We start from the raw sequence: 23,568 nt of genomic DNA on the forward strand, positions 1-23,568 counted from the left end.
ATAAAATAAAATATTTAAAAAAATTAAAAAAAAAAAAAAGAAAAGGGCAGGGGTAGATAGCATAATGGTTATGCAAAGAGACCATGCTTGAGGCTTCAAAGTCCTAGGTTTAGTCCCCTGCACCACTATATGCCAGAGTGAGCAGCGCTCTGGTAAAAAACAAACAAAAGATGGAAAAGGAAAAGGAAAAAAAGGAAAGAAAAGAAAAGAGAATGAAAGACTGCTGGGAATGGTGGATTTGTCATACAGGCACTGAGCCCCAGCAATAATCCTGAGGGCAAGAGAGAGAAAAAAAGTCAAAGGGCGACGGAGGGTTGTAGAGATAGCACAGTGGCTTCTGCAAAAAGCCTGAGGTCCCAGGCTCAGTCCCAGCACCACCAGCTTAAGCCAGAGCTATACAGTGCTCTGATCTCTCTCTGTATCTCATTAAAATAAGTAAGTAAAATATTTATTTACAAAAGGAAGTAATAAGGGGGCCAGGTGGTAGCGCAGTGGGCTGAGTGCACATGGCACAAAATGCAAGGACCGGTGCAAGGATCCTGGTTCGAGCGCCCGGCTTCCCACCTGCAGGGGAGTCGCTTCATAAGCGGTGAAGCAGGTCTGCAGGTGTCTGTCTTTCTCTCCCCCTCTCTGTCTTCCCCTTCTCTCTTCATTTCTCCCTGTCCTATCCAACAACAACAACAATGATAAACATCAAGAGCAACAAAAAGGAGAAAATAGCCTCCAGGAGCAGTGAATTTGTAGTGCAGGCGCCGAGCCCCAGCAACCTTGGAGGCTAAAATAAAATAAAATAAAATGTGGTCCGGGAGGTGGAGCAGTGATAAAGCTTTGGACTCTCAAGAACATGTTCACATGTTCAATACCCTGCAGCACATGTGCCAGAGTGATGTTTGGTTCTTTCTCTCTCCTATCTTTCTCATTAATAAATAAATAAAATCTTTAAAAACAAATAAAATAAAAAAGGAAGCAATGGAGGTGCTGGGGAAATAGCATACTGGTTATGCAAAAATAATGCCTGAGGCTCTGAGGTCCCAAGTTCAATCCCCACCTCTACCATAAGCCAGAGCTGAGCAGGGCTCTGGTATCTCTGGGGAAAAACAAAAAGGAGCAGTGGGGGCTATAAGCCAATAGAACGATGGCTCAAGCCTGTGCTGTTTCTTCCAACTACAAACAACTGAGGAAAGGGAACACAGAGCTCAGTTGTAAAGTAAGTTTGGTTTGAAATTCAAAAGAGCTCAACTTACTATAGAATTCATGCGTTAAATAATATTTTATACCGTAGATATTGGATCAGAAAGGTACACTTTCAGCTTTACCATTCGCGATTCACCGGCCCATTTTGTAAATGCAACATCCTGGGGCAACGAGGATTATATCAGATCGCTTTCTGACAGCTTCCGGGTTGGCGAGTGTGGTGAGTTGGCATTGCTTCTTGAAGGATTCATGGCCATCATTCCTGTGATACATCTGTGGCATCTCGCTACATTTGAGGGGCTGGGATGAAATAAGACAATGCCCAAGTCTCCGGAACCTGTGAGCAAAGCAGTGTGACCTGACACATATGAGTATGGTCGTCAGCCACCTATTTTAATCAGGTAGCCTCAGTCTTTGGCTTACTTCATATTTCAGTTTGCCTCAGTCCCTATTTCAGCTGTGATCTTTTGTGTTTGTGCAGTTAATAGGCTACTAAAGAGATTTAGACAGATGACATATGGGTCTGGCCAGATAGTTCACCTATCTGAGAGGCTGCCAATTTTGCCAAGTCTGAAATTCAGCTCGGAGCTCTGTGGTACACCACTCGGGGGTTCTGTGGCACTGGGGGGACTTGGTGTGCAGTTCTCTCCCCATCATCTCTCTTTTCTGAAGAAAAAAATTGGCCCAGAGTGGTGAAACCTCAGCAAAAAACCATATATATATATATATATATATAATTTTTTTTTTTAATATTTATTTTCCCTTTTGTTGCCCTTGTTGTTTTTCATTATTGTTGTTGTTATTGATGTCATCGTTGTTGGATAGGACAGAGAGAAATGGAGAGAGGAGGGGAAGGCAGAGAGAGGGAGAGAAAGACACCTGCAGACCTGCTTCACTGCCTGTGAAGCGACTCCCCTACAGGTGGGGAGCCGAGGGCTCAGATCGGGATCCTTATGCCAGTCCTTGTGCTTTGTACCACATGATATGAATTTTTAAGTATATTTTTAAAATTTATTTTCCCTTTTATTGCCGTTGTTTTTTTAATTATTGTTGTTGTTATTGATGTCGTCGTTGTTGTTGGATAGGACAGAGAGAAATGGAGAGAGGAGGGGAAGACAGAGAGGGGGAGAGAGAGACACTTGCAAACCTGCTTCACCGCCTGTGAAGCGACTCCCCTGCAGGTGGGGAGGCGGGGGCTCGAACCGGGATCCTTACGCCGGTCCTTGTGCTTTGCGCCACATGTGCTTAACCCACTGCGCCACCGCCCGACCCCCTCTCTTTGTATTTTTCACGTCCAGGTCATAGGCAGGACCTCTCTCGCTGAGTAATAAGGTCACTAAATATGTGGACTGTGCAGTGGAAACGTTGCAGTCTTCACAGAGCCGTAATATATTGAGAACAAACATTTTTTTTTCAAAGACTTTATTTATTTATTAATGAGAAAGACAGACACCTGCAGACCTGCTTCACCGCCTGTGAAGTGACTCCCCTGCACTTGGGGAGCCCGGGCTCGAAAGGGGATCGTTATGCCAGTCCTTGGGCTTCGTGCCCCATGTGCTTAACTCACTATGCTACCGCCTGACCCCCCAACACCACAGATTTTTAAATCACATCGACTGGCATCAATTTTACTGGATACAGAACCTGAAGAAAGTTATTTAACCCCAATGAGCTCCAATTTCTTCCCATGTGAAATGGAATATTTATGTGAGGAGTTAAGAAAACAAGAACATAAAAGGTCTAACATCAGACATTGGAAATGGAAACTCAAAAAGTTCAAGTTTTAGAACTGATAGGGGGTGGAGATCAGATCAGCGTTGTGATTAGCACTGCGCCCTCCCCCCACCCCCACCCTCAACGGCTGTGGCTGAGGCAGCTGTGAATTGTTGTTTGTTTTATCAAAGGTATGTTATAATCAAATGAAATGCTTGGCGTGACCAATCAATAAAGTAATATCGATGTGGTTCATAAGTTGGGGGTTTAAACTCAAAACATAGAAATGTCACCTGGGATCACATGGATGGCCACTCCCCAGGACTCCATTTCTTGGTGACACAGGGGAGTAGTTGTAGAGGACATATGGCACCACCTCAGGCATTTGAAGGCAGACTGTAAAGTTCATTGTTATGCACGCTTGTTTTGATTTTATAGCATCAAACTTTTCCTTCTATTTTAGTAATAATTGAAAATCCCCTGATCCAAAGAAAGGAACTAGAAAGAGAAGAAAAATTCAGCCCTGCAACTCCCAGGTCGGTATTTGCCCAGCACACAGAGTAATAAGAGCTTCAACTTACAAATCAGGAGCTCAGTAGGGGAGACAGCATATTGGTTATGCAAACAGACCCATCCTGCCTGAGGTTCCTAGGCCCCAAGTTCAATCCCCCCACACCAGCAGAGCTTTGGGGGGAAAATATATATATATATATAAAATCACTGATCAGCTCTGGCTTATGGTGGTATCAAAAGAAGATAATTTAATTGTGAACATTGAACTATTTTTCTACTAGAAATCATTATATATTAACTTTTGGTATTTTCTTTTTTAATTTAGCAACTATAAACTATTGCTGAGTGAGAATCATTCCAAGGTGAAAGTTTGTTCCAATTATGAAGTGGACACCAGGCTGCTGTCTCTGGTACACCTGCCTGTTAAAGAGCCCGGAGACTATTATTCACTGGCTGACATTGTTGCCAACGGACACAACCTTGATGGGAGAATCATCAGTGTGCTGGCAGCAGTGCGGTCGGTAAGTTCAACCTCAGCAGTCTGTGGCCACACCGCCCTGGCTGCTGCTCTGGTTTCTCTCACTCATAAAAATACCTTAAAGATTTGGGGGTCGGTGGTCCGGGAGGTGGTGCAGTGGTAAAGCTTTGGACTCTCAAGCATGAGGTCCCGAGTTCAGTCTCCAGCAGCACATGTGCCAGAGTGATGCCTGGTTCTTTCTCTCTCCTCCTATCTTTCTCATCAATAAATAAAACCTTAAAAAAAAATTGGGTGGGTAGGTGGGGAGAATACAGATCCAAGAAGGATGACAGAGGACTAGTGGGGATTATATTGTTATATGGAAAACTGGGAAATGTTATGCATGTGCAAACTATTATATTTACTGTTGAATGTAAAACATTAATTCCCCAATAAAGAAATTAAAAAAAAAATTGGAAAGTTGGGGCTGTAGTGCAGCAGGTTAAGTGCACAGGGTGCAAAACTCGAGGACAGGCTTAAGGATCCTGGTTCGAGCCCCCAGCTCCCCACCTGCAGGGGGGGGGTCCCTACCTGCAGGGGGGGGCCGCTTCACAAGTGGTGAAGCAGGTCTGCACGTGTCTATCTTTCTCTCCCCCTCTCTGTCTTCCCCTCCTCTCTCCATTTCTTTCTGTCCTATCTGGCAACAACAACAATAATAATCATCACAACAATGATAAAAACAATAAGGGCAACAAAAAAGGAAAATAAATAAATAAATATTTAAAAAAATTTAACAGCTTTAAAAAGAAAAGGCCAACACGTCTCTCTAAAGGGTTAGTAAATTTTCTCTGTGAATCAGTAGCTAAAGAAAATTGTATTTGACTACTAAATATAACACACTCATAGTGATCCGTTAACTGTATGAGGACTTTTCATATTCCGGTTACACAAAGACGCAGAAGGGAGTGGAATCTCACTGGCGTGAAGAGAGAGCTCGGTGATGTCTGCTGAAAGGCTGGAGTTGAATTCGTTAAAGAATCGGTCTGTGCTCTTCTCTCAGAGTTTTCTGAGGTGGGGTGGGCAACAGTGCGCCCTGCACTAGTGAGGCACAGTGGTTGGTGACAGCCTGAAGTAACAGCACTGCCTGATGGGTGGGGAGTATGCCCCACCCCTCGAGCCACAATCCTGTCCTTACACAATCCAGCAGCTGAGCTAAAGGTTGTTCATTCCTTGGATCACAGTCATTGGCAGGGATTTGCAGGCAGACTTGAAAAGTAAACTTTCACAAAGAAAGTGAATGAGCCAGGACACCATTTTCTCAACCTCAATGATCCTCTGACTCCAAAATGAGAATCAGATCAGACGGTGAGTCCGAGCATTTGGCCTCACATCCTCCCATTTGGTCCTCACCCCTTTATCTCTGTGTGGTCAGCAGTGAGGTCTCAGTATCCACACCTGCACTGCTTGAGGAGGACCCCGGCCCCAGCACTCACAGGCCCCTGTCCCTCATGAGCTATGAGGACTCTGGATGTTAACAATCCACTCCCTCCCCTCTTGCAGCCCACACAGATACCCCAGGGACCAGGCATGTAGCATTTATCCCAACTGCTGAAAACACCCCCAATCTCAACTTTAAGCACATTATCTCGCTTCAAAATGTGTATGATGTCCCCCCTCAGCCAAACACACCGGATCCACAGACACTTGCTGCTTTCAAATCACCACACACCTCATGATTCTAGCTAGCTTCATGCTTACCTTGCATTGTTGAAACAGTAAGTAGATGAGTATTTGCATGCAAAAGAATCGAGTTCCTCTGTAAGTCTAAGTGAACAAGAGACATGTCCTTTCACTTCCAAGGTTGGAGAGCCAAAACACTTTACGACTTCAGACCAGAGACAAGGCCAGCGGTGTGAAGTGAAGCTCTATGATGAGACAGAGTCGTCTTTCGCAATGATCTGGTAACCTCCCACAGGACCCAAACTCTGAAACCCTGCTAGTGTTTCTGAGACAGGATGCCTGTTTGTCTGTTTGTTTTTGCCACCAGAGTGATCACTGGGGCTGGGTGCCTGAACAACTCCACTGTTCGCAGTGGCCACCCCCCCTTTTTTTTTAGAGGTTGAGAGGGATAGTTAGAGGGAGGGGGAGGGGGAGAGGGAGAGAATCTAGAGGAGACACAGTAGCTCAGGATGCTTTTTCCACATATGTCGTTGAGTTTGGTGGCTGGTCCCCACGCATGTGTGCACTCTACCAGGAGACCTCCTGGTTTAGTTCACTGTTTTCCATTTTACTATTTTATTTTTATATTGCCACCAGGGTTATTTCTGGGGCTTGGGGACTATATGACAAATTCACTGCGCCCCATGCCTTTTTTTTTCTTTTACTTGATAGGATAGAGATAAATTGAAAGGAAAAAAAAAAAGAAGGAAAGGAAAGACATAAATTGAAGGGAAAGAGAAGACAGAGAGGAAGAGAAAGAGAGATACCTGCAGAATTGCTTCACCATATGTGAAGATTCCCCCCTGCAGGTGGGGACTGAGGACTTGAATCACAAGTGTCCTTGTGCACTGTAATGTGTGTAATAAACTGACTATGCCACCACTTGTCACGTTTCTCTCTCTCTCTCTCTCTCTCTCTCTCTCCCTCTCCCTTTCTTTCAGAGAGATAGAGAAAGAGGGAGGAGACTGACAGACAGACTGACTGACTGACTGACTGACTGACTATAGTACCAAAGTTTTCTCCGTTGCAGGTAGGGCTGGGTTTGATCCTGGGTTGAGCATGTGCAAAAGCAGCGCACTATCCAGATGAGGGATTTTGCTGGCTCCATCTGGTTTAATTCATTTTTTTTTAAACCAGAGCACTGTTTGCCTCTGGCTTATAGTGGTGCCTGACAATGAACCTGAGACCGCTGAAGCTGAGGCACAGAAAATGAAAGTTGTTTTTGTGACCATTATGCTCCCTCCCAGGCCCTAGTTTACTTTTCATTGAAAGGTGATGGATTTCATGTCAGGAGAAGAGTCGGGAAGGTGATAATGGTGTTTAATTTTTACTGTTTATTTGCCACCAGGGTAATCAATGTGATTTGCTGTCTGCACAGTGATTATTCCACTACCCTAGATAGCCTGCCTTTCTCTCTCTCTCTCTCTTTCTCTTCTCCCCCCCTTCCTACCGTCCGTCCTTCTTTCCCTCTGATAGAGTCAGGGAAAAATAAATATGGAGAGAGGGACAAAGAGAGACTCCTGAAAACCTGTGCCATCACACTCATAACCTGTGCTCCCTGCAGGTGCGGACTGAGGGCTCGAACTTGTGTCCTTGCACATGGTCAATGTGCTCTACACTGGCATCCCACCACCCAGCAGCTTATTTATTTCTGCATTGTCACCACTGGGACTTCACTGCTCTGGGGTGACTTTTTCAGATAAAGGCAGAGAGTGACCACAGCACTGAAGCTTCCCTCCACGCAGTGGAGGTTTGGCTCAAACCTGGGTTGTGCGCATGGCCAAGCAGCACACATTGCAAGTGAGCTACGTAGCTGGTCTCCTAAGATGTCCTCCACTGTGCTGTGGGCTTCATGTAAGGAGGTCCCATCGGTAATGAGCCAGACCTTCTGCGAGTCCTTGTGCAGACCCTAGAGCCGGGCACTGGGAAGATGGTGGGAAAAGAAGAAGGTGGGTGGCAGGGCACCTAGTTGAGCACATGTTAGTTACCAAGCACAAGGACCAGAGTTCAAGCCTCCCACTCCCCAACCGCAGGAGGGATGCTTTGCAGTCGGTAAAGCAAGTCTGCAGTTGTGTCTCTTTCTCTCTCCCTCTTATCTCCTCACTCTCTCAATTTCTTGCAGTCCTATCAAACAAAATAGAAATTAAAATAATAAAATAAATAAGAAATAAAGGCTTCTGATAGTGGTGGATTCATAGTGCTGGTACCAAGCCCCAGTGATAACCCTGGTGGCAATTAAAAAAAAAAGAAAGAAAGAAAGAAGGAAAGAGAGAAAGAAAGAAAGAAAGAGAAAAAGAAAAAGAAGCACTGGGCTGATAAGAGCTACCAACAGAGGTTCCTGTCTGAGGCTCCAAAGTATCAGGTCCATCCCTGGCACCACCATAAATAAGCCAGAGCTAAGCAGTGCTCTGGGGGTGGGGGGGCGACATTGTCACAGGCATGGTCTGTGGCCTTCCCCTCCCCTCTACATCCTGAGTCTAGTCCTCGATGTCTGGGGACAACAGTAAGTTCTTAGTTGAAGAGGGCTTTCAAATAATTCTTCCAAGAACTTGATCCACCCTGGGCGTCTTCTAAGTAGTCTAAGATTCTCAGACTGTGGCCACTCCGAGTGAAATCGCCCAGAGGGAGGGGGCAGTGAGAGAGAAGGTGGAGCAGAGAGCTCAGGTGATTCGGTGCGTCCTGTGGAATGGACCATGGAGCCCTGCACCAGCCTGAGCACATGTGTTAGGCAGGGTGTTCACCAACCCCTGCAATCAAGATAGTCATATTATTCTTTTTTTAATGAATGATGTAGTAATTGCTAGTTTTTTTTTAATGTACTCATGTTTTTATCACTTCTTTTTAAAAATGCAGTTGGGATAATGAATCCATTCTACTCGCACAGAACTGGACACCACGAGAAACGGGTATCGTACTTGAATGATTACATTCAGTCAGTGTCATTCTTATCACTCCTGTGTAATAATCTTAATTTCCTCCAAAACAGTGATATTTGCCTCGGATGTAAGAATAAATTTTGATAAATTTCGGAACTGCTTGATAGCAACTGTCATCTCAAAAACCATCATTACAACTAACCCAGGTAAAAAGCTTCTGGAGATACTTGGTGCCTTTGGAAATAATTATCACAGAGTCTAGTATTTGCATAGTGCATTGAAGAATTAAAATGTAGATCCAACTGAATGAAGTAAAAATAAAATTTTGGTTCATATGACTTTAAATATATGTATATTTTATTCAGGCCATGTGGTGTACCTGACTGAGCATATAGGCTACTGTGTACAAGGACCCAGTTTTGAGCCCCCAGTCCCCACCTGCAGGGTGAAAGCTTTTCTTTTTTTTCTTTCTTTACTTTCTTTCTTTCTCTCTCTCTTTTTCTTTCTCTCTCTCTTTTTTTTTCCTCCAGGGTTATTGCTGGGGTTCGGTGCCTGTACTATGAACCCATTGCTACTGGCTGCCCTTGTTGTGGTTGTTATTGTTGTTATAGCTGTTATTGTTATAGCTGTTGTTGTTGTTGTTGGATAGGACAGAGAGAAATCTAGAGAGGAGGGGAAGACAGAGAGGAAGAGAGAAAGACAGGCACCTGCAGACCTGCTTCACCGCTTATGAAGCAACCCCCCTGCAGCTGGGGAGCTGGGGGCTCAAACTGGGATCATTACACTGGTCCTTGCTTGGGGTCATATGCGCTTAACCTGCTGTGCTACTGCCTAGCCCCCGGGAGAAGCACAAGGACCGGCATAAGGATGCCAGTTCAGTCCCCGGCTCCCCACCTGCAGTGGAGTCGCTTCACAGGCAGTGAAGCAGGTCTGCAGGTGTCTATCTTTCTGTCCTCCTGTCTTCCTCTCCTCTCTCCATTTCTCTCTGTCCTATCCAACAACGATGACATCAATAAGAACAACAATAATAACTACAACAACAATAAAAAACAACAAGGGCAACAAATGGGAAATTAACTAATTAATTAATTAAAAAAACAATAATGGAATCAGGATGGCGGCCAGGAGCAGCGGATTCATAGTGCTGGCCCTAAGCCCCAGGAATGTAAAAAAGCATTTAAATACATTTTTTTGATATTGTATTTTTAAAAAATATTTATTTTATTTATTCCCCTTTGTTGCCCTTGTTGTTTTATTGTTGTAGTTATTATTGTTGTTGTCGTTGTTGGATAGGACAGAGAGAAATGGAGAGAGGAGGGGAAGACAGAGAGGAGGAGAGAAAGATAGACACCTGCAGACCTGCTTCACCGCCTGTGAAGCGACTCCCCTGCAGGTGGGGAGCCGGGGGCTCGAACCGGGATCCTTATGCCGGTCCTTTTGCTTTGCGCCACCTGCGCTTAACCCGCTGCGCTACAGCCCGACTCCTGATATTGTATTTTTTTAAAGACTTCCTTTTTAAAAAGTAGTTATTTATTTATTTTCACTTTTGTTGCCCTTGTTGTTTTTATTGCTGTAGTTATTATTGTTGTTGTTATTATTGTTGTCATTGTTGGCTAGGACAGAGAGAAATGGAGAGAGGAGGGGAAGACAGAGAGGGGGAGAGAAAGATAGACACCTGCAGACCTGCTTCACCGCCTGTGAAGCGACTCCCCTGCAGGTGGGGAGCCGGGGTTCGAACCGGGATCCTTACTCCGGTCCTTGTGCTTTGCGACACATGCGCTTAACCCGCTGCTCTACTGCCCAATTCCCGATGTTAACCATTGAAATAATTTGACTTGTCCACAGTGATTTAAAAATAATCAATTTGCTTTTTGTTTTACTTATATATTTTTAACTGAAGATATACCAGAAGCTAACATCCTTTTGAATTTTATACGCGAAAATAAAGAAAAGAGCCTTCTGGATGATGAAGTTGACAGTTATCTGAAAGAATCCATAAATTGTAAGTGACCTTTAAATAGCATTTACTGGGGTGGGGGGGGAGGCTGGATGATGGCACCCCCAGTAGAGTGCACATCTTACCATGCACAGGGACCCAGGTTCAAACCCGTGGCTCCTATATGCAGGAGAAAATCTTCACGAGTGTTGAAACAATGCTGAAGGTCTCAATCTCTCCTTCTCTTCCTCTCTCTCTCTCTAGATGAAGTCACTGCTCCTGGTGGCCATTTTTTCTTTCTTTCTTTTTTAATCTTTTTTTTTTTTTTTTTAGATTTTATTTATTTCTGAGAAACATAGGAGAGATAAAGAACCATATATCACTCTGGCACATGTGCTGCTGGGTATTGAACTCGGGACCTCATGCTTGAGAGTCCCAAGCTTTACCACTGCACCACCTCCCAGACCATTCTTTTTTAATCTTTTAAATTATTTATTTATTGCCTCCAGAGTTATCGCTGGGGCTCAGACTCAGTGCTGGCACTATGAATCCACTGCTCCTGGAGGCTATTATTTCCCTTTTGCTGCCCTTTTTGTTATTATTGTTATTGCTGTCATTTTTGGATAGGACAGAGAGAAATGGAGAGAGGAGGGAAAGACAGAGGGGGAAAGAAAGATAGACACTTGCAGACCTGCTTCACCTCTTGTGAAATGACCCCTCTCCCTGCAGATCGAGAATCAGGGCTGGAACCGGGATCCTTACAACAGTCCTTGCACTTTGCGCCATGTGCTCTTAACACGCTGTGTTACCACCCGGCCCCTCATTTTTCTTTTTCTCTTTTTCTCTTTCTTTCTTTCTTTCTTTCTTTCTTTCTTTCTTTCTTTCTTCCTTCCTTCCTTCCTTCCTTCCTTCCTTCCTTCCTTCCTTCTCTTTCTTTCTTTCTTTCTTTCTTTCTTTCTTTCTTTCTTTCTTTCTTTTTACCAGAGCACTGCTCAGGGTACAGGGGGCTGAACCTGGGACTTTGGAGCCTCAGGCATGAGAGTCATTATGCTATCTTCCCCTGCCCCATTTTTTCCTTTTTTTTTTTTTTTTTTCTATTTTTTATTTGACAGGACAGAGAGAAAGTGAGAGGTGTGGGGAGACAGAAAGGGAGAGAGAAATATAGACACCTGCAGACGCCCTGTAGGCGAGGAACCGGGGAATGAACCTGGGTCATTGCGCTTGTGATATGTGCACTTAACTGAGTATGCCACTGCCTGGCCCCTCTCCCTGTCTGTCTCCCTCTCCCCTCTCAGTTTCTCTCTGTCCTAGCTAATAAAAAAGTAGAAAGAGAGAAAGAGGAAGGAAGGAAGGAAGGAAGGAAGGAAGGAAGGAAGGAAGGAAGGAAGGAAGGAAAATAATGGCTGCCAGAGTAGTGGATTTGTGTGCTGGTACCAAGCCCCAATAATAACCTTTGTGGAAAGAAAATAGAAAAAGAAAAAGATGCGTTTCTAAAATGCACAGAGAGAGCCAGAACACCACTCAGGTGTATGATGTGGGGCTGGGAGTTGGCACTTGACACATGCAAGCCCTGTACTCTGCCTCATGCCAGTGGGGCTCAGTGCCCGCACAGCTCTACTGGTCCTGGCATCTTTGTTTGTTTATTTTTAATTTTTTTGTTGTTTCCTCCAGGGGCTCAGTGCCTGAATTACGAATCCACTGCTCCTGGAGACCATTTTTTTCCTTTTGTTGTCATTGTTGTTTATTGTTGTTGTTGTTATTGATGTCATTGTTGGATAGGACAGAGAGAAATGGAGAGAGGAGGGGAAAACAGAGAGGAGGAGAGAAAGACAGACACCTGCAGACCTGCTTCACCGCTTGAGAAGCCACCCTCCTGCAGGTGGGGAGCCGGGGGCTTGAACCAGGATCTTTGAGCAGGTCCTTGCTCTTCGCACCATATGTGCTTAACCCGCTGCACTACCACCCGGCCCCCTATTTTTAAGTTTTTATATTGTTGCTGATATTAACATTAATATTATTATTTGCCAGAGCACTGCTCAGCTCTGGTTTCTGGTAGTAGTGGGGACTGAACCTAGGACCTTTGCTAACTCAGGCATGAAAACATTTTTGCATAACTATTATCTATCTCTCCAGCCCTGTTCTGCTTTGTTTATATAGCTGGTGAGAGACAGACATAGAGAGGGAGAGACACCGAAGCACTGTTCCACCACTCTTGAAGCTCCCCCCTGCAGGTCCTCCCTCCCACATGCTGACCAGGGGTTCAAACAGGGCAACGTGTGCACTCTAGTGGGTGAGTCACATCCTGAAGTGACTTTTCCCTTTTAAAAGCTGAGTCACTTGTTGTCGTTTCCTCCTCCTCCTCCTCCTCCTTTCCTGGGGTGAGACAGTTCAGTTGAAGCACCTACTCTGTTGGCTGCGTCTGTCTCACAGTCACTCCATATCACCTCTGGCAAATGCTCCTAGTGAGGTCTACTGATGTGCTCTCCTCCCCCTTCACTGGAAAGAAGCGTTTAGGTGCACTGGCCGTGAGTCTTTTGCCACCTCCTAGAGTGCTGCTCATCTCCCTCTCTGTGGCTTGTCTGTTCATACTCTTTTTAAAAAATTTTGTTTATTTATTCATGAGAAAGATAGGAGGAGAGAAAGAACCAGCCATCACTCTGGTACGTGTGCTGCCAGGGATTGAATTCAGGACCTCATGCTTGAGAGTCTAGGGCCTTAGCCACTGTGCCACCTCCAGGACCACTGTTCATACTCTTAAGACAAAGTTTATAGTGACTAAAGTCTTGATTAAGTTTTTTTTCACTTTTATCTCCATTTGTATAATTAGTTTTGCTATAACAGATGTAATCAGTTTTCTGTTAGATTATGTATTCTCATTTGGAACTCTGTAGCTTATCTATTTGGATATAATCTTTGGAATTATTAAATATGGAAGTATGATAATGCCTTTTCATTTTCAGTGAGTACAGTAGTTGACGTCTATACAGTTGAACAACTAAAGTTAAAAGCTTTGAAGACTGAAGGAACAACAGACCCCTTCTACGGCATTCTTTTTGCTTACATTTCTACACTGAACATAGATGATGAAATTACAAAAGTAGTTCAAAATAGATGGTAAGCATTCAGATTTTAACAAGTAAATTCTTATAAAAAGTAAAAAATCGGGTGGTCCGGGAGGTGGCGCAGTGGATAAGGCTTTGCTTTCAAGCATTAGGTCCGGAGTTCTGCTCCCAGCAGCACATGTACCAGAGTGATGTCTGGTTCTTTCTCTCTCTCTCCTGTCATTTCTTATGAATAAATAAATAAAATCTTTAAAAAAAAAAGGGAGTAGGGCGGTAGCACAGTGGGTTAAGCGCAGGTGGCATGAAGCACAAGTACCAGTGTAAGGATCCTGGTTCAAGCCCCTGCCTCCCCACCTGCAGAGGAGTTGCTTCGAAAGTGGTGAAGCAGGTCTGCAACTGTTTATCTTTCTCTCCCCCTCTCTGTCTTCCCCTCCTCTCTCCATTTCTCTCTGTCCTATCCAACAATGATGACATCAGTAACAACAACAATAATAACTAACAACAATAAAACAACAAGGGCAACAAAAGGGAATTTAAAAACTTTAAAATATATATATATATAAAGAAATTTAAAAAATTGGGGCCAGGGGTGGAGGGTAGATAACATAATGGTTACGCAAACAGACTCACATGCCTGAGGCTCCAAAATCCCAGGCTCAATCTCCCGCACCACCATAAACCAGAGCTGAACAGTGCTCTGGTAAAAAAAAAAAAAAAAAAAAAATCGGGGCCAGGTGGCGCATCTGATTGAGTGCACATGTTACAAATGCACAAAGGCCCAGGTTTGAGCCTCTCGTCCCCACCTGCAGGGGGAAGGCTTTGCAAGTGGTGAAGCAGTGCTACAGCAGGTGTCTCTCTTTTTCTCTCCTCCTTTCTTTCCTTCTCATTTATTTATTTTCCTTTTTGTTGCCCTTGTTGCTTTTTAGTGCTGTTGTAAGTTATTATTATTGTTGTTATTGATGTCGTCATTGTTAGATAGGACAGAAATGGAGAGAGGAGGGAAAGACAGAGAGGGGGAGTGGAAGACAGACACCTGCAGACCTGCTTCACCACTTGTGAAGCGACTCCCCTGCAGGTGTGGAGCCAGGGGCTCAAACCAGGATCTTGATGCTGGTCCTTGCACTTCATGCCACATGCTCTTAACCCACTGCGCTACCAACTCCCTCTCTCTCCTTTTCTATCTCCCCCTACCCTCTCGATTTCTGACTGCCTCTATCCAATAAATAAAGATAATAAAAAGATTTTAAAAAGAAGTACATAATCATTTCCCCCTAAGCTCTGCTCAGTTCTGGCTTATTGTTGTGTTGGGAATTGAACTTGGGGCCTAGGAGCCTAGGACTGATTGTCTGTTTGCATAGCCGTTATGTTATCTGCCCTACCTAGGAAACCTGAAGCTTTCCCCCTGTAGGTGCAGTCCAGGGATTTGAGCCTGGGGCCTTGTGGATTATAACATCTGTGCTCATCCAGGTGTGCCATTGTCAAGCCCCCAAAACAAATACTTTTAAAATTCTATCAGTTGTGTTGTGATAGGATGTGACTTACTATGATGTATGCATTTCTTTCTTTTCTCTTTTTTTATGGTGACCCCCTACCTACAACCCCATAAACCAGAGCAGAGCAGTACTCTGGTTAAAGGAAAGAAGAGAAAGATTCTAGCAGTAAAATAAAATTTGCTTTAAAAGCTTTTTAAGTGGGTTGGGTGGCAGTGCACCTGGTCGAACACACATTTTACCGTGCACAAGTACCTGGGTTCAAGCCCATGGTCCCCACCTGCTGGGAGAAAGCTTCATGAGTGCTGAAGCAGGGCTGCAGGTGTTTCTCTGTCTCTATCTCCATCTCCCCCTTCCCTTACAATTTCTGTCTGTCCCATAAGAAAGAAAGAAAGAAAGAAAGAAAGAAAGAAAGAAAGAAAGAAAGAAAGAAAGAAAAAAGAAAGAGAGTTTTAAAAATAAGTAGAATAAAAGGCTTTTAGGAGGGGCAGGCAGTGGCACACCTGGAAGAGAACATGTTATAATACCCAAGGATCCCCACCTACAGGGGGAAGCTTCAAAAGCAGTTCTTCTTCTAGTGTTTGCCCTTCTTCCGTAGCCAGTCAACAGCGTCAGGTTGAGCCTGATGTCAGGTTTCGAGACCTCCTTTGAATCTGGAGAGGTGGCAGTCGTTGACTATGTGGGTCATAGTCTGTCTGGAGCCGCAGGGGCAGTTCGGGTTGTCTCTGGCTCTCCAGCGATGGAACATAGCGGAGCACCGGCCATGGCCTGTTCGATAGCAATTGAGGAGGGCCCAATTATAACGTGCTAGGTCAAAGCCGGGTTGACGCTTGCAGGGGTCTGTGATGAGGTTTTTGTTCTTTACCTCAGCTGACTGCCAACTCTGTTTCCAAGAGTCTGGAACAGAGAAGTTCAGTGTAGGCGTAGGGGACCAGATTGGGTGACGAGACGTCAAGCGTTGGACAGGGTGGGCGAAGATATCCGCGTATATTGGCAGGTCCGGTCAAGCGTAGACATGGGAAATGAACTTAGATGATGCCGCATCCCGACGAATATCTGGCGGGGCGATGTTGCTAAGAACTGGCAGCCATGGAACCGGGGTGGAACGGATGGTTCCAGAAATTATCCTCATGGAGGAATATAATTTGGAATCGACCAAGTGGACATGGGGGCTACGGAACCCTCCTGGGGCACAGTATTCTGCAGTGGAATAGCAGAATGCCAGAGATGATGATCATAGTGTGGAAGCACTCGCGCCCCATGAGGAGCTGGCCAGTCTTGCAATGATGTTATTCCTCGCGCCCACCTTTGCTGCAGTTTTTATGAGATGTTCGTGAAATGACAGAGTGCGATCGAGAGTAACGCCAAGATAGACTGGCTGGGCTTCATGCCGGATTCTCGTATCGCCAAGCTGCACATTAAGCTCACGCGAGGCCGAGGCATGGTGTAGATGGAAAACAGATGATATCGTTTTTGCAGTGCTAGGGATTAGTCGCCATTTTTTACAGTAATCAGATATCAGAGACATGTCTTTCGTGAGTGTTTCCTCGAGGATGTCGAACTTTGATGCCTGAGTTGCACAGCAGATGTCATCGGCGTAGATGAACTTCCTTGAAGAAGTTTCTGGGAGGTCATTGATGTAAATATTAAATAGCATAGGAGCAGGGAGTCGGGCTGTAGTGCAGTGGGTTAAGCGCAGGTGGCGCAAAGCACAAGGACCGGCATAAGGATCCCGGTTCGAATTCCAGCTCCCCACCTGCAGGGGAGTCACTTCACAGGCAGGTCTGCAGGTGTCTATCTTTCTCTCCTCCTCTCTTTCTTCCCCTCCTCTCTCCATTTCTCTCTGTCCTATCCAACAACGACGACAACAACAATAATAACTACAACAATAAAACAACAAGGGCAATAAAAGGGAATAAATAAATAAAATAAAATAAATTTTTAAAAAAGTCTTTAAAAAAATAAATAAATAAATAGCGTAGGAGCCAGAAAAGAGCCCTGGGGGAGGCCACTTGAGACAAGTCTCCATCTGCTAGACTTGTCACCCAGATGCACCCGGAATCTTCTGTTTTGGAGAAGAAATGATTTAGTGTTGGCCACCCATGGAGGCAGGCATCTTGAGATCTTGACTAGGATGCATTGGATCGACCTTCCCGTGGTGCATCTCGTGAGTACCCATTCATTGGGGAAACTGATGATCCTTCCTAGCCGACTGAATCCACATGGATCCCAGTCACTTTCAAAGCCAGCAACAAGCAGCTCCTGACAGCTTTCAAGCTGTTGGTCCTGCTCTTCGAGTCCTCCAACTTAATGTTGAGGGGCTATCCTTTGCCAAACGCGTTCTTATTGGTCAAAAGCAGTAAAGCAGTGCTGCAGGTGTCTCTCTTTCCCTCCCCCTCAGGCCCCCCCCCACTTGATTTCTCTCTGGCTTAATCCAAGAAATAAAGAAAACCTGTTAACAATAAAGTTAAAATTGAAAAGACTCTGGAACGGGCTGTGGTGGTACTGGCAGGCTGGCTCAGCAGAGGGCTGCGAGCACTCTCCTCAGCCCTGTCCCTGCAGGGCCCCAGCACGCTGATTACTGGGGTTTAGACTTGAAAGCGGTGATTCTGCTAGAGGTCAAATCTGTCACCTCCCTCCTTTCTGTTCATGGCTGCTTTTGTCTCTTTTCAGCTCGGGCTGCGGCTACACAGTAAAGGAAGCCTCCAGTATTTGTCCAACTTGCAACAACAATTCTTCAGATTTCAAACGTGTTTTTCCCAGCTTTGACATGCTGGTAGATCTGACAGATCACACAGGCACCCTGCACTCCTGCAGTCTCACAGGAAACGTTGCTGAAGAGACGTTGGGCTGCTCGGTAAACAGCAAAGAGGAAAATCTGTTTAGAAAGATAGCATAGTGGCTATGCAAACAGACTCTCATGCCTGAGGCTCCGTCAAGTCGCAGGTTCAATCCGCCACCCACCAAAAGTCAGAGCTGAACAGTGCTCTGGTTAAAAAGAAAGAGGGAATCGAGTGGTAATGCAGTGGATTAAGCGCACGTGGCGTGAAGCGCAACAATAGCAATAATAACTATGGAAATGGTGGTACTGGCGGGCTGGCTCAGCAGAGGGCTGCCAGCACTCTCCTCAGTCCTGTCCCTGCAGAGCCCCAGCACTCTGATTACTGGGGTTTAGACTTGAAAGTGGTGATTCCTAGTGCTGGCACCAAGCCCCAGTGATACCCTGGAGGCCAATACATAAATAAATAAATATATATTTTCCTATTGAGTTCTGCCTGAGTTCTGGAGTCCTCCCCTGGTCCCAGCCCAGAGGTTATTTTGGTGCATGTTTGCTAGAATTTAATTCATTAATAGAATGGTCTGGGGGAAAATCCATCCTGATTTAAACACATTGCTTTGATGAACAAGCCATTACATTTGTATGTTCAGACCACAGCCAAATGGCTCAAAAGGTGGCGCCTTGGGCAGAGCACTGGACTTTCAGGCATGATGCTGCATCACAACTGCTGGTGTGGTGCTCCGCTTCTCTCATAAGCAAGCAAACAAATCTTTAAAGTGGACTGTAGCTATTATTAATGTTATTAAGTTCAGAATTATATTGTTGCTGTGAGGCAGAGTGGGGAGTACCTAACATTTTACATATTCCGGGAGCAGTGGGTGAGACGGTACGTTGGAGGCAGTACCCAGTTACGGGGGCTCTCCCACCCTGTGACACAGGCGTGGCAATGTTCCACCTGCCTTCTCAGCCGCGTAAAAGCTCACAGTGTCCTCTCCTGCCTGCCTCGGCAGGCCAGCAGCAGATACTCAGGGCCTGGTATGTCCAGTCTGTTGGAGGCACTGAATTTCTGCTGGAAACATCAGCTCAGGAAACACGTCATTAAGCCTCGACTCCCGGGCTCTCTAGCCGGGTGGAGGAGCTGTCTGTGTGGGGCCACCTGAGTGGCTTTTGCAGTTCTGTCGGAAGCCCATAGGAGAACTGAGCTGTCATCACGCTAAGTACAGGTCCATTTCCCATGAGCAAACTTAAGTGTCATACTGTTGTCAAGATGAAGAGATGTATTCTTCATCTTTTTTATATGTGGTTTGGAAATATTTGTTTGATTTCTTTTTTTTTTAACCAGGTAAATCAGTTTCTTTCAATGACGGATGAACAGAAAACAACATTGAAGTGGCAGTTTCTTTTGGAAAGAAGCAAAATTTATTTAAAAGTTAGTCTATTTTATAGTACTATGTTTTATGTATAGTTGAACAGTAAGAAAATCTGAGAAGGTGGGGTAGGGAGCTAGCACAATGGTTATGCAAAGAGACTCTCATGCCTGAGGCTCCAGAGTTCCAGATTCAATCCCGTGTACCACCATAATCCAGAGCTGAGCAGTGCTCTGGTAAAAAGAAAAAAAAAATCAGGGGCTGGGTGGTGGCGCACCTGGCTGAGCACACATGTTCACATGTTACAGTCCCCACCTGCAGGGGGAAAGCTTCACAAGTGGTGAAGCAGGGTTGCAGGTGTCTCTGTCTCTCTCCCTCTCTATCTCCCCTTCTCAATTTCTGGCTGTTTCTATAAAAAAATAAATAAAGATAAAAACCTCAAATCTTAGAGTTGGTCTAATAAGTAATGTCCTATTCTTAGATGTGCAAAAGGAGCTGGCTACCATAGAAATGGTGCCTCAGACATGAAAGCATTTACGTATTTATCTTAAGAGGTAGAGACAGAGAAATTGCGAGAGGAGGAGATAGAGGGAAAGAGACAGAGAGACACCTGTGCCCTTACTTTACTGCTGTAAAGTTTCCCCTTTCCAGATAGGGATCACACCTTGAGCCCAGGATGCCCACTGTAATGTGTATGCTCAAGCAGGTGTGCCACTGCCTGGCCCCTGAATGTGATTTTGACCCATAGACAGACTGAAAGACTGATGTATTGTTGTATAAAATGCTCATGCAAAGTCAGTTCACTTGGGCAGTGCCATGGGTATGACACAGGTTTGAGCCCAGCCTCCACTTTACTGAAGAAAGTGCCAGGATTGTGATGCCTTTTTGTTTCTCTAGCTCTGTCTCCCCTTATATCTGGGAAAAAACAAAAAACAAAAAACAACCTTCCTGGAACATTGAAGCCCTAGTGGGGGAGAAAAAGAAAAACAAAACAAAAAAAACCCAAAAAAACAGGGAGTCGGGCGGTAGTGCAGCGGGTTAAGCGCAGGTGGCACGAAGCTCAAGGAGCGGTATATGATCCTGGTTTGAGCCCCCGGCTCTCCCCACCTGCAGGGGGAGTCGCTTCACAGGAGATGAAGCAGGTCTGCAGGTGTCTATCTTTCTCTCCCCTCTCTGTCTTCCCCTCCTCTCTCCATTTCTCTCTGTCCTGTCCAACGACAGCAATAATAACAATAATAACAACAATGATAACAAGGGAAACCCCTTAGGCCCTTTTTTGAACATATTGGATTTGAAATCCTGACTTCCCTATTAGAGAGGAATGCCAACGGAGGTTTCAGAAGAGAAGTCAAGCACCAGCTGGAGGTAGCTCGCTGAGACAGTGTGCTGCTTTGCCACATACGTGACCCAGGTTCGAAGCTGGCTCCTGCCACAGTGATGGACTTCTGTGCCATGTTCTCTTTCATGGTCTCTCGCAGCTTCTATGTCTCCATCTAAGAAAAGTCAAACATAATTTCTCCGCTGACTTCTATCTGAGCTAAAACACTCTCCACTCCATGCCCTAAAGTTTCCTTTAATATATATATATATATATTCAGGACAGAGAGAAATTAAGAGGAGGGGAGATAAAGTGGGAGAGAGACAGACACCTGCAGCCCTGCTCCACCTCTCATGAAGCTTCTCTCTGCTGATGGGAACTGGAGGCTTGAATCTGGGCCCTTGTGCATGGTGATACCATGCTACCTGGATTTTGCACTGCTACCTGGACTATGCCTTGCAGCTTTCAACCTTTCCTCTCTCTCCCTCTATCTCACCTCTCTCTCTCTCTCTTAATTTTATCTTTATTTATTGATTTATTTGATACAGACCAGAAATTGAGAGGAGGGGGGGGCAGAGAGAGAAAGAGACAAAAAGAGACCTACAGTGCTGCTTCACCACTTGTGAAGCTTTCCCCCTGGATGTGGGGACCGGGGGCTTGAACCCAGGTCCTTACACACTGTAACATGTGTGCTTAGTCAAGTGTGCCACTACCCGGCCCCTACATAGAACATTCTCTGTGGTCATTGGTCTTCAAATGCAAGGTGATATTTTTCTTTTACCAGAGTTATAGCTGGGGCTCCATGTCTGCACAACTTCTCTGCTCCCAGTGGATGTAAACCAAACCAAACCAAACCAAACCAAACCAAACCAAACCAAACCAAACCAAACCAAACCAAACAAATCACATATTTGTGATGGGATAGAGAGAGAGAGAGAAGGGATGCCACGGCAGTGCCCCACCGCTCCTGAAGCTTCCGCTGTGTTAGGGCCTCTGTGTGGTGGTCAGGAGTTCATGCCTAAGAGCTTGTGTATGATAAGGTGTGAGGTCTGCTGGGTAAACTAGCTCCTTGTGGTTCTCTCATAAGCAAGCAAACAAATCTTTGAAATGAACCGTAGCTATTATTAATGTTATTAAGTTCAGAATAATAACGTTGCTGTTAGGCACTGTGGAGAGTAAACCTGACATCTTATATATTCGGGAGCAGTGGGTGAGTACCCAGCTTCGGGGGCTCTTCCACCCTGTGGCAATGTTTCGCCTACCTTCTCAGCCCCGTAAAAGCTCACAGTGTCCTCTCCTGTATGAACTGTATGCACCCCTGTTTGAACTGAGGTTTAAACTCCCTCTCTCTCTCTCTCCCTCTCCCTCTCTCTCTCTGCAGTTTTGTTTATCACACAGAGCAAGGAGTGGCTTGAGAATCAGCGTGCTCTCCTGTAAGCTTGCCGATTCTGTTGAGGCAAGTAGGAACTTGTCCGGGAAGGAGAAAGTTTAAACAGATCATCATCTCGAACTCTAGACAAGGAGTCGTGACTCCCGTCTTTAAATTATTTTAAACAGATCATCATTTTGAACTCCAGACAAGGAGTTGTGACTCCCGTCTTTAAATTATGGTATACGATTATGTTTTGTTCAAATGTGGTAAAAGATGTTCTTACAAGTTGTTATTATATTTTCTGAAAGCTGCAGCTGGCTTTGGGGTAAGTCTGAGACTGGCTCTCTGAGCTGAACTCATTTCTTAGAAGGCTTACTTACCAGCTTTACCCTCTTTTTCCCAAACTGGAGAGTGTTTGCATGAATTAATAAACAAGTTTCATCTTCCCCACAAATATGAATGGTTTCTTTTTAAAAAAATATTTATTCCCTTTTGTTGCCCTTGTTGTTTTATAGTTGTAGTTATTATTGTTGTTGTTATTGATGTCATCATTGTTGGATAGGACAGAGAGAAATGGAGAGAGGAGGGGAAGACGGGGGGGGGGGGAGAGAAAGATAGGCACCCACACCAAAATAAAAGACTCTGGGGTGGGGGTGGGTGGGTGGGAAGAATACAGGTCCAAGAAGGATGACAGAGGACTTAGTGGGGGTTGTATTGTTATATGGGAAACTGGGGAATGTTATGCATGTACAAACTATTGTATTTACTGTTGAATGTAAAACATTAATTCCCCAATAAAAGAGAAAAAAAGAGAAAATTTAAAAAGCTAAATAATAAGAAGTTTAGATGTTAAGTAAAAAAGAAAGAAAGAAAGAAAGAAAGAAAGACACCTGCAGACCTGCTTCACCACCTATGAAGCGACTCCCCTGCATGTGGGGAGCCGGGGGCTCGAACCAGGATTCTCACCTCGATCCTTGGGCTTTGCACCACATGCACTTAACCCGCTACACTACCGCTTGACTCCCAAATGGTTTCTTTTCTTAAGCTGCTTGCCTCTTTGTTTCCCTGTAGAAAGATCAGAGCCTCTGGGGCTGGGTGGTGGTGCACAGGGTTAAGCGCACATAGTATTAAGTGCAAGGACCCACACAAGGATCCAGATTTGAGCCTCCAGTTCCCCACCTGCAGATGAAGCAGGTCTGAAGGTGAAGCAGGTGTCTATCTTTCTCTCTCCTCCCTCTCAATTTATCTCTGTCCTATCAAAAAAAAAAAAAAAAAGGAAAAAAATACTCTCTACCACTCATGAAGCTGTCCCCTTGCATGGTGCTCCTAGGTGATGGTGGGAGTGTGAACCTAGGCCCTTATGCATGGTAAGGGTGTGCTCCACCTGGGGAGCTACCTCCCAGCCCACTCACTGTCATTTTAATTCTGTGTCTGTATTACCAGCAATGTTCTGCATTCCTTGAAGTCAGAATTTGTTATATCAACTGTGTATTTCATCTCTTGTGAACTGATTTTCTCTGGTAGATAAATTATCAATATTAACTGCTAAGAAGTTAATGAGTAAATCAACAATTTTTTACATTGGAAATATAATTGGGAAAATATGAGACAATACAGAACTTCATCTAGTATATGTAATTTAATAAAAATAATACTTTAAAAACTGATTTTATGGCAGAAAGGAATTGATGACATATACACAATAGAAAAAGATACTGTATAAAATATTTTAACATATTCTCCATATTTCTACAGTAACAACAACAAAAGGG

At 44.8% G+C, this 23,568-nt stretch overlaps 1 protein-coding gene across 1 annotated transcript; it reads left to right on the plus strand.

The window, feature by feature from the left end:
* The first annotated feature begins 1,135 nt into the window (after positions 1-1,135).
* On the plus strand, positions 1,136-21,973 carry MEIOB (meiosis specific with OB-fold). Its single transcript, XM_060174095.1, has 12 exons — positions 1,136-1,202; positions 1,283-1,414; positions 3,371-3,443; positions 3,746-3,941; positions 5,738-5,838; positions 8,450-8,502; positions 8,583-8,678; positions 10,373-10,474; positions 13,369-13,522; positions 17,634-17,817; positions 19,082-19,168; positions 21,806-21,973. The coding sequence occupies exons 1-12, from the start codon at positions 1,136-1,138 to the stop codon at positions 21,914-21,916; spliced, it is 1,356 nt and encodes a 451-aa protein (XP_060030078.1). The 3' UTR covers positions 21,917-21,973.
* Positions 21,974-23,568: the final 1,595 nt, after the last annotated feature.

Source organism: Erinaceus europaeus, chromosome 15 (assembly GCF_950295315.1).
Source record: "Erinaceus europaeus chromosome 15, mEriEur2.1, whole genome shotgun sequence".
Lineage (NCBI taxonomy): Eukaryota > Metazoa > Chordata > Mammalia > Eulipotyphla > Erinaceidae > Erinaceus > Erinaceus europaeus.

Excerpts from the sequence above, each read along its gene's own strand:
- MEIOB (XM_060174095.1), top strand. The coding sequence starts at position 1,136 with ATGGCTCAAGCCTGTGCTGTTTCTTCCAACTACAAACAACTGAGGAAA. Across the intron at positions 1,415-3,370 it reads CTTCCGGGTTGGCGAGTGTG|TAATAATTGAAAATCCCCTG; the intron begins GTGAGTTGGCAT and ends CTTCTATTTTAG. Across the intron at positions 17,818-19,081 it reads AAGAGACGTTGGGCTGCTCG|GTAAATCAGTTTCTTTCAAT; the intron begins GTAAACAGCAAA and ends TTTTTTAACCAG.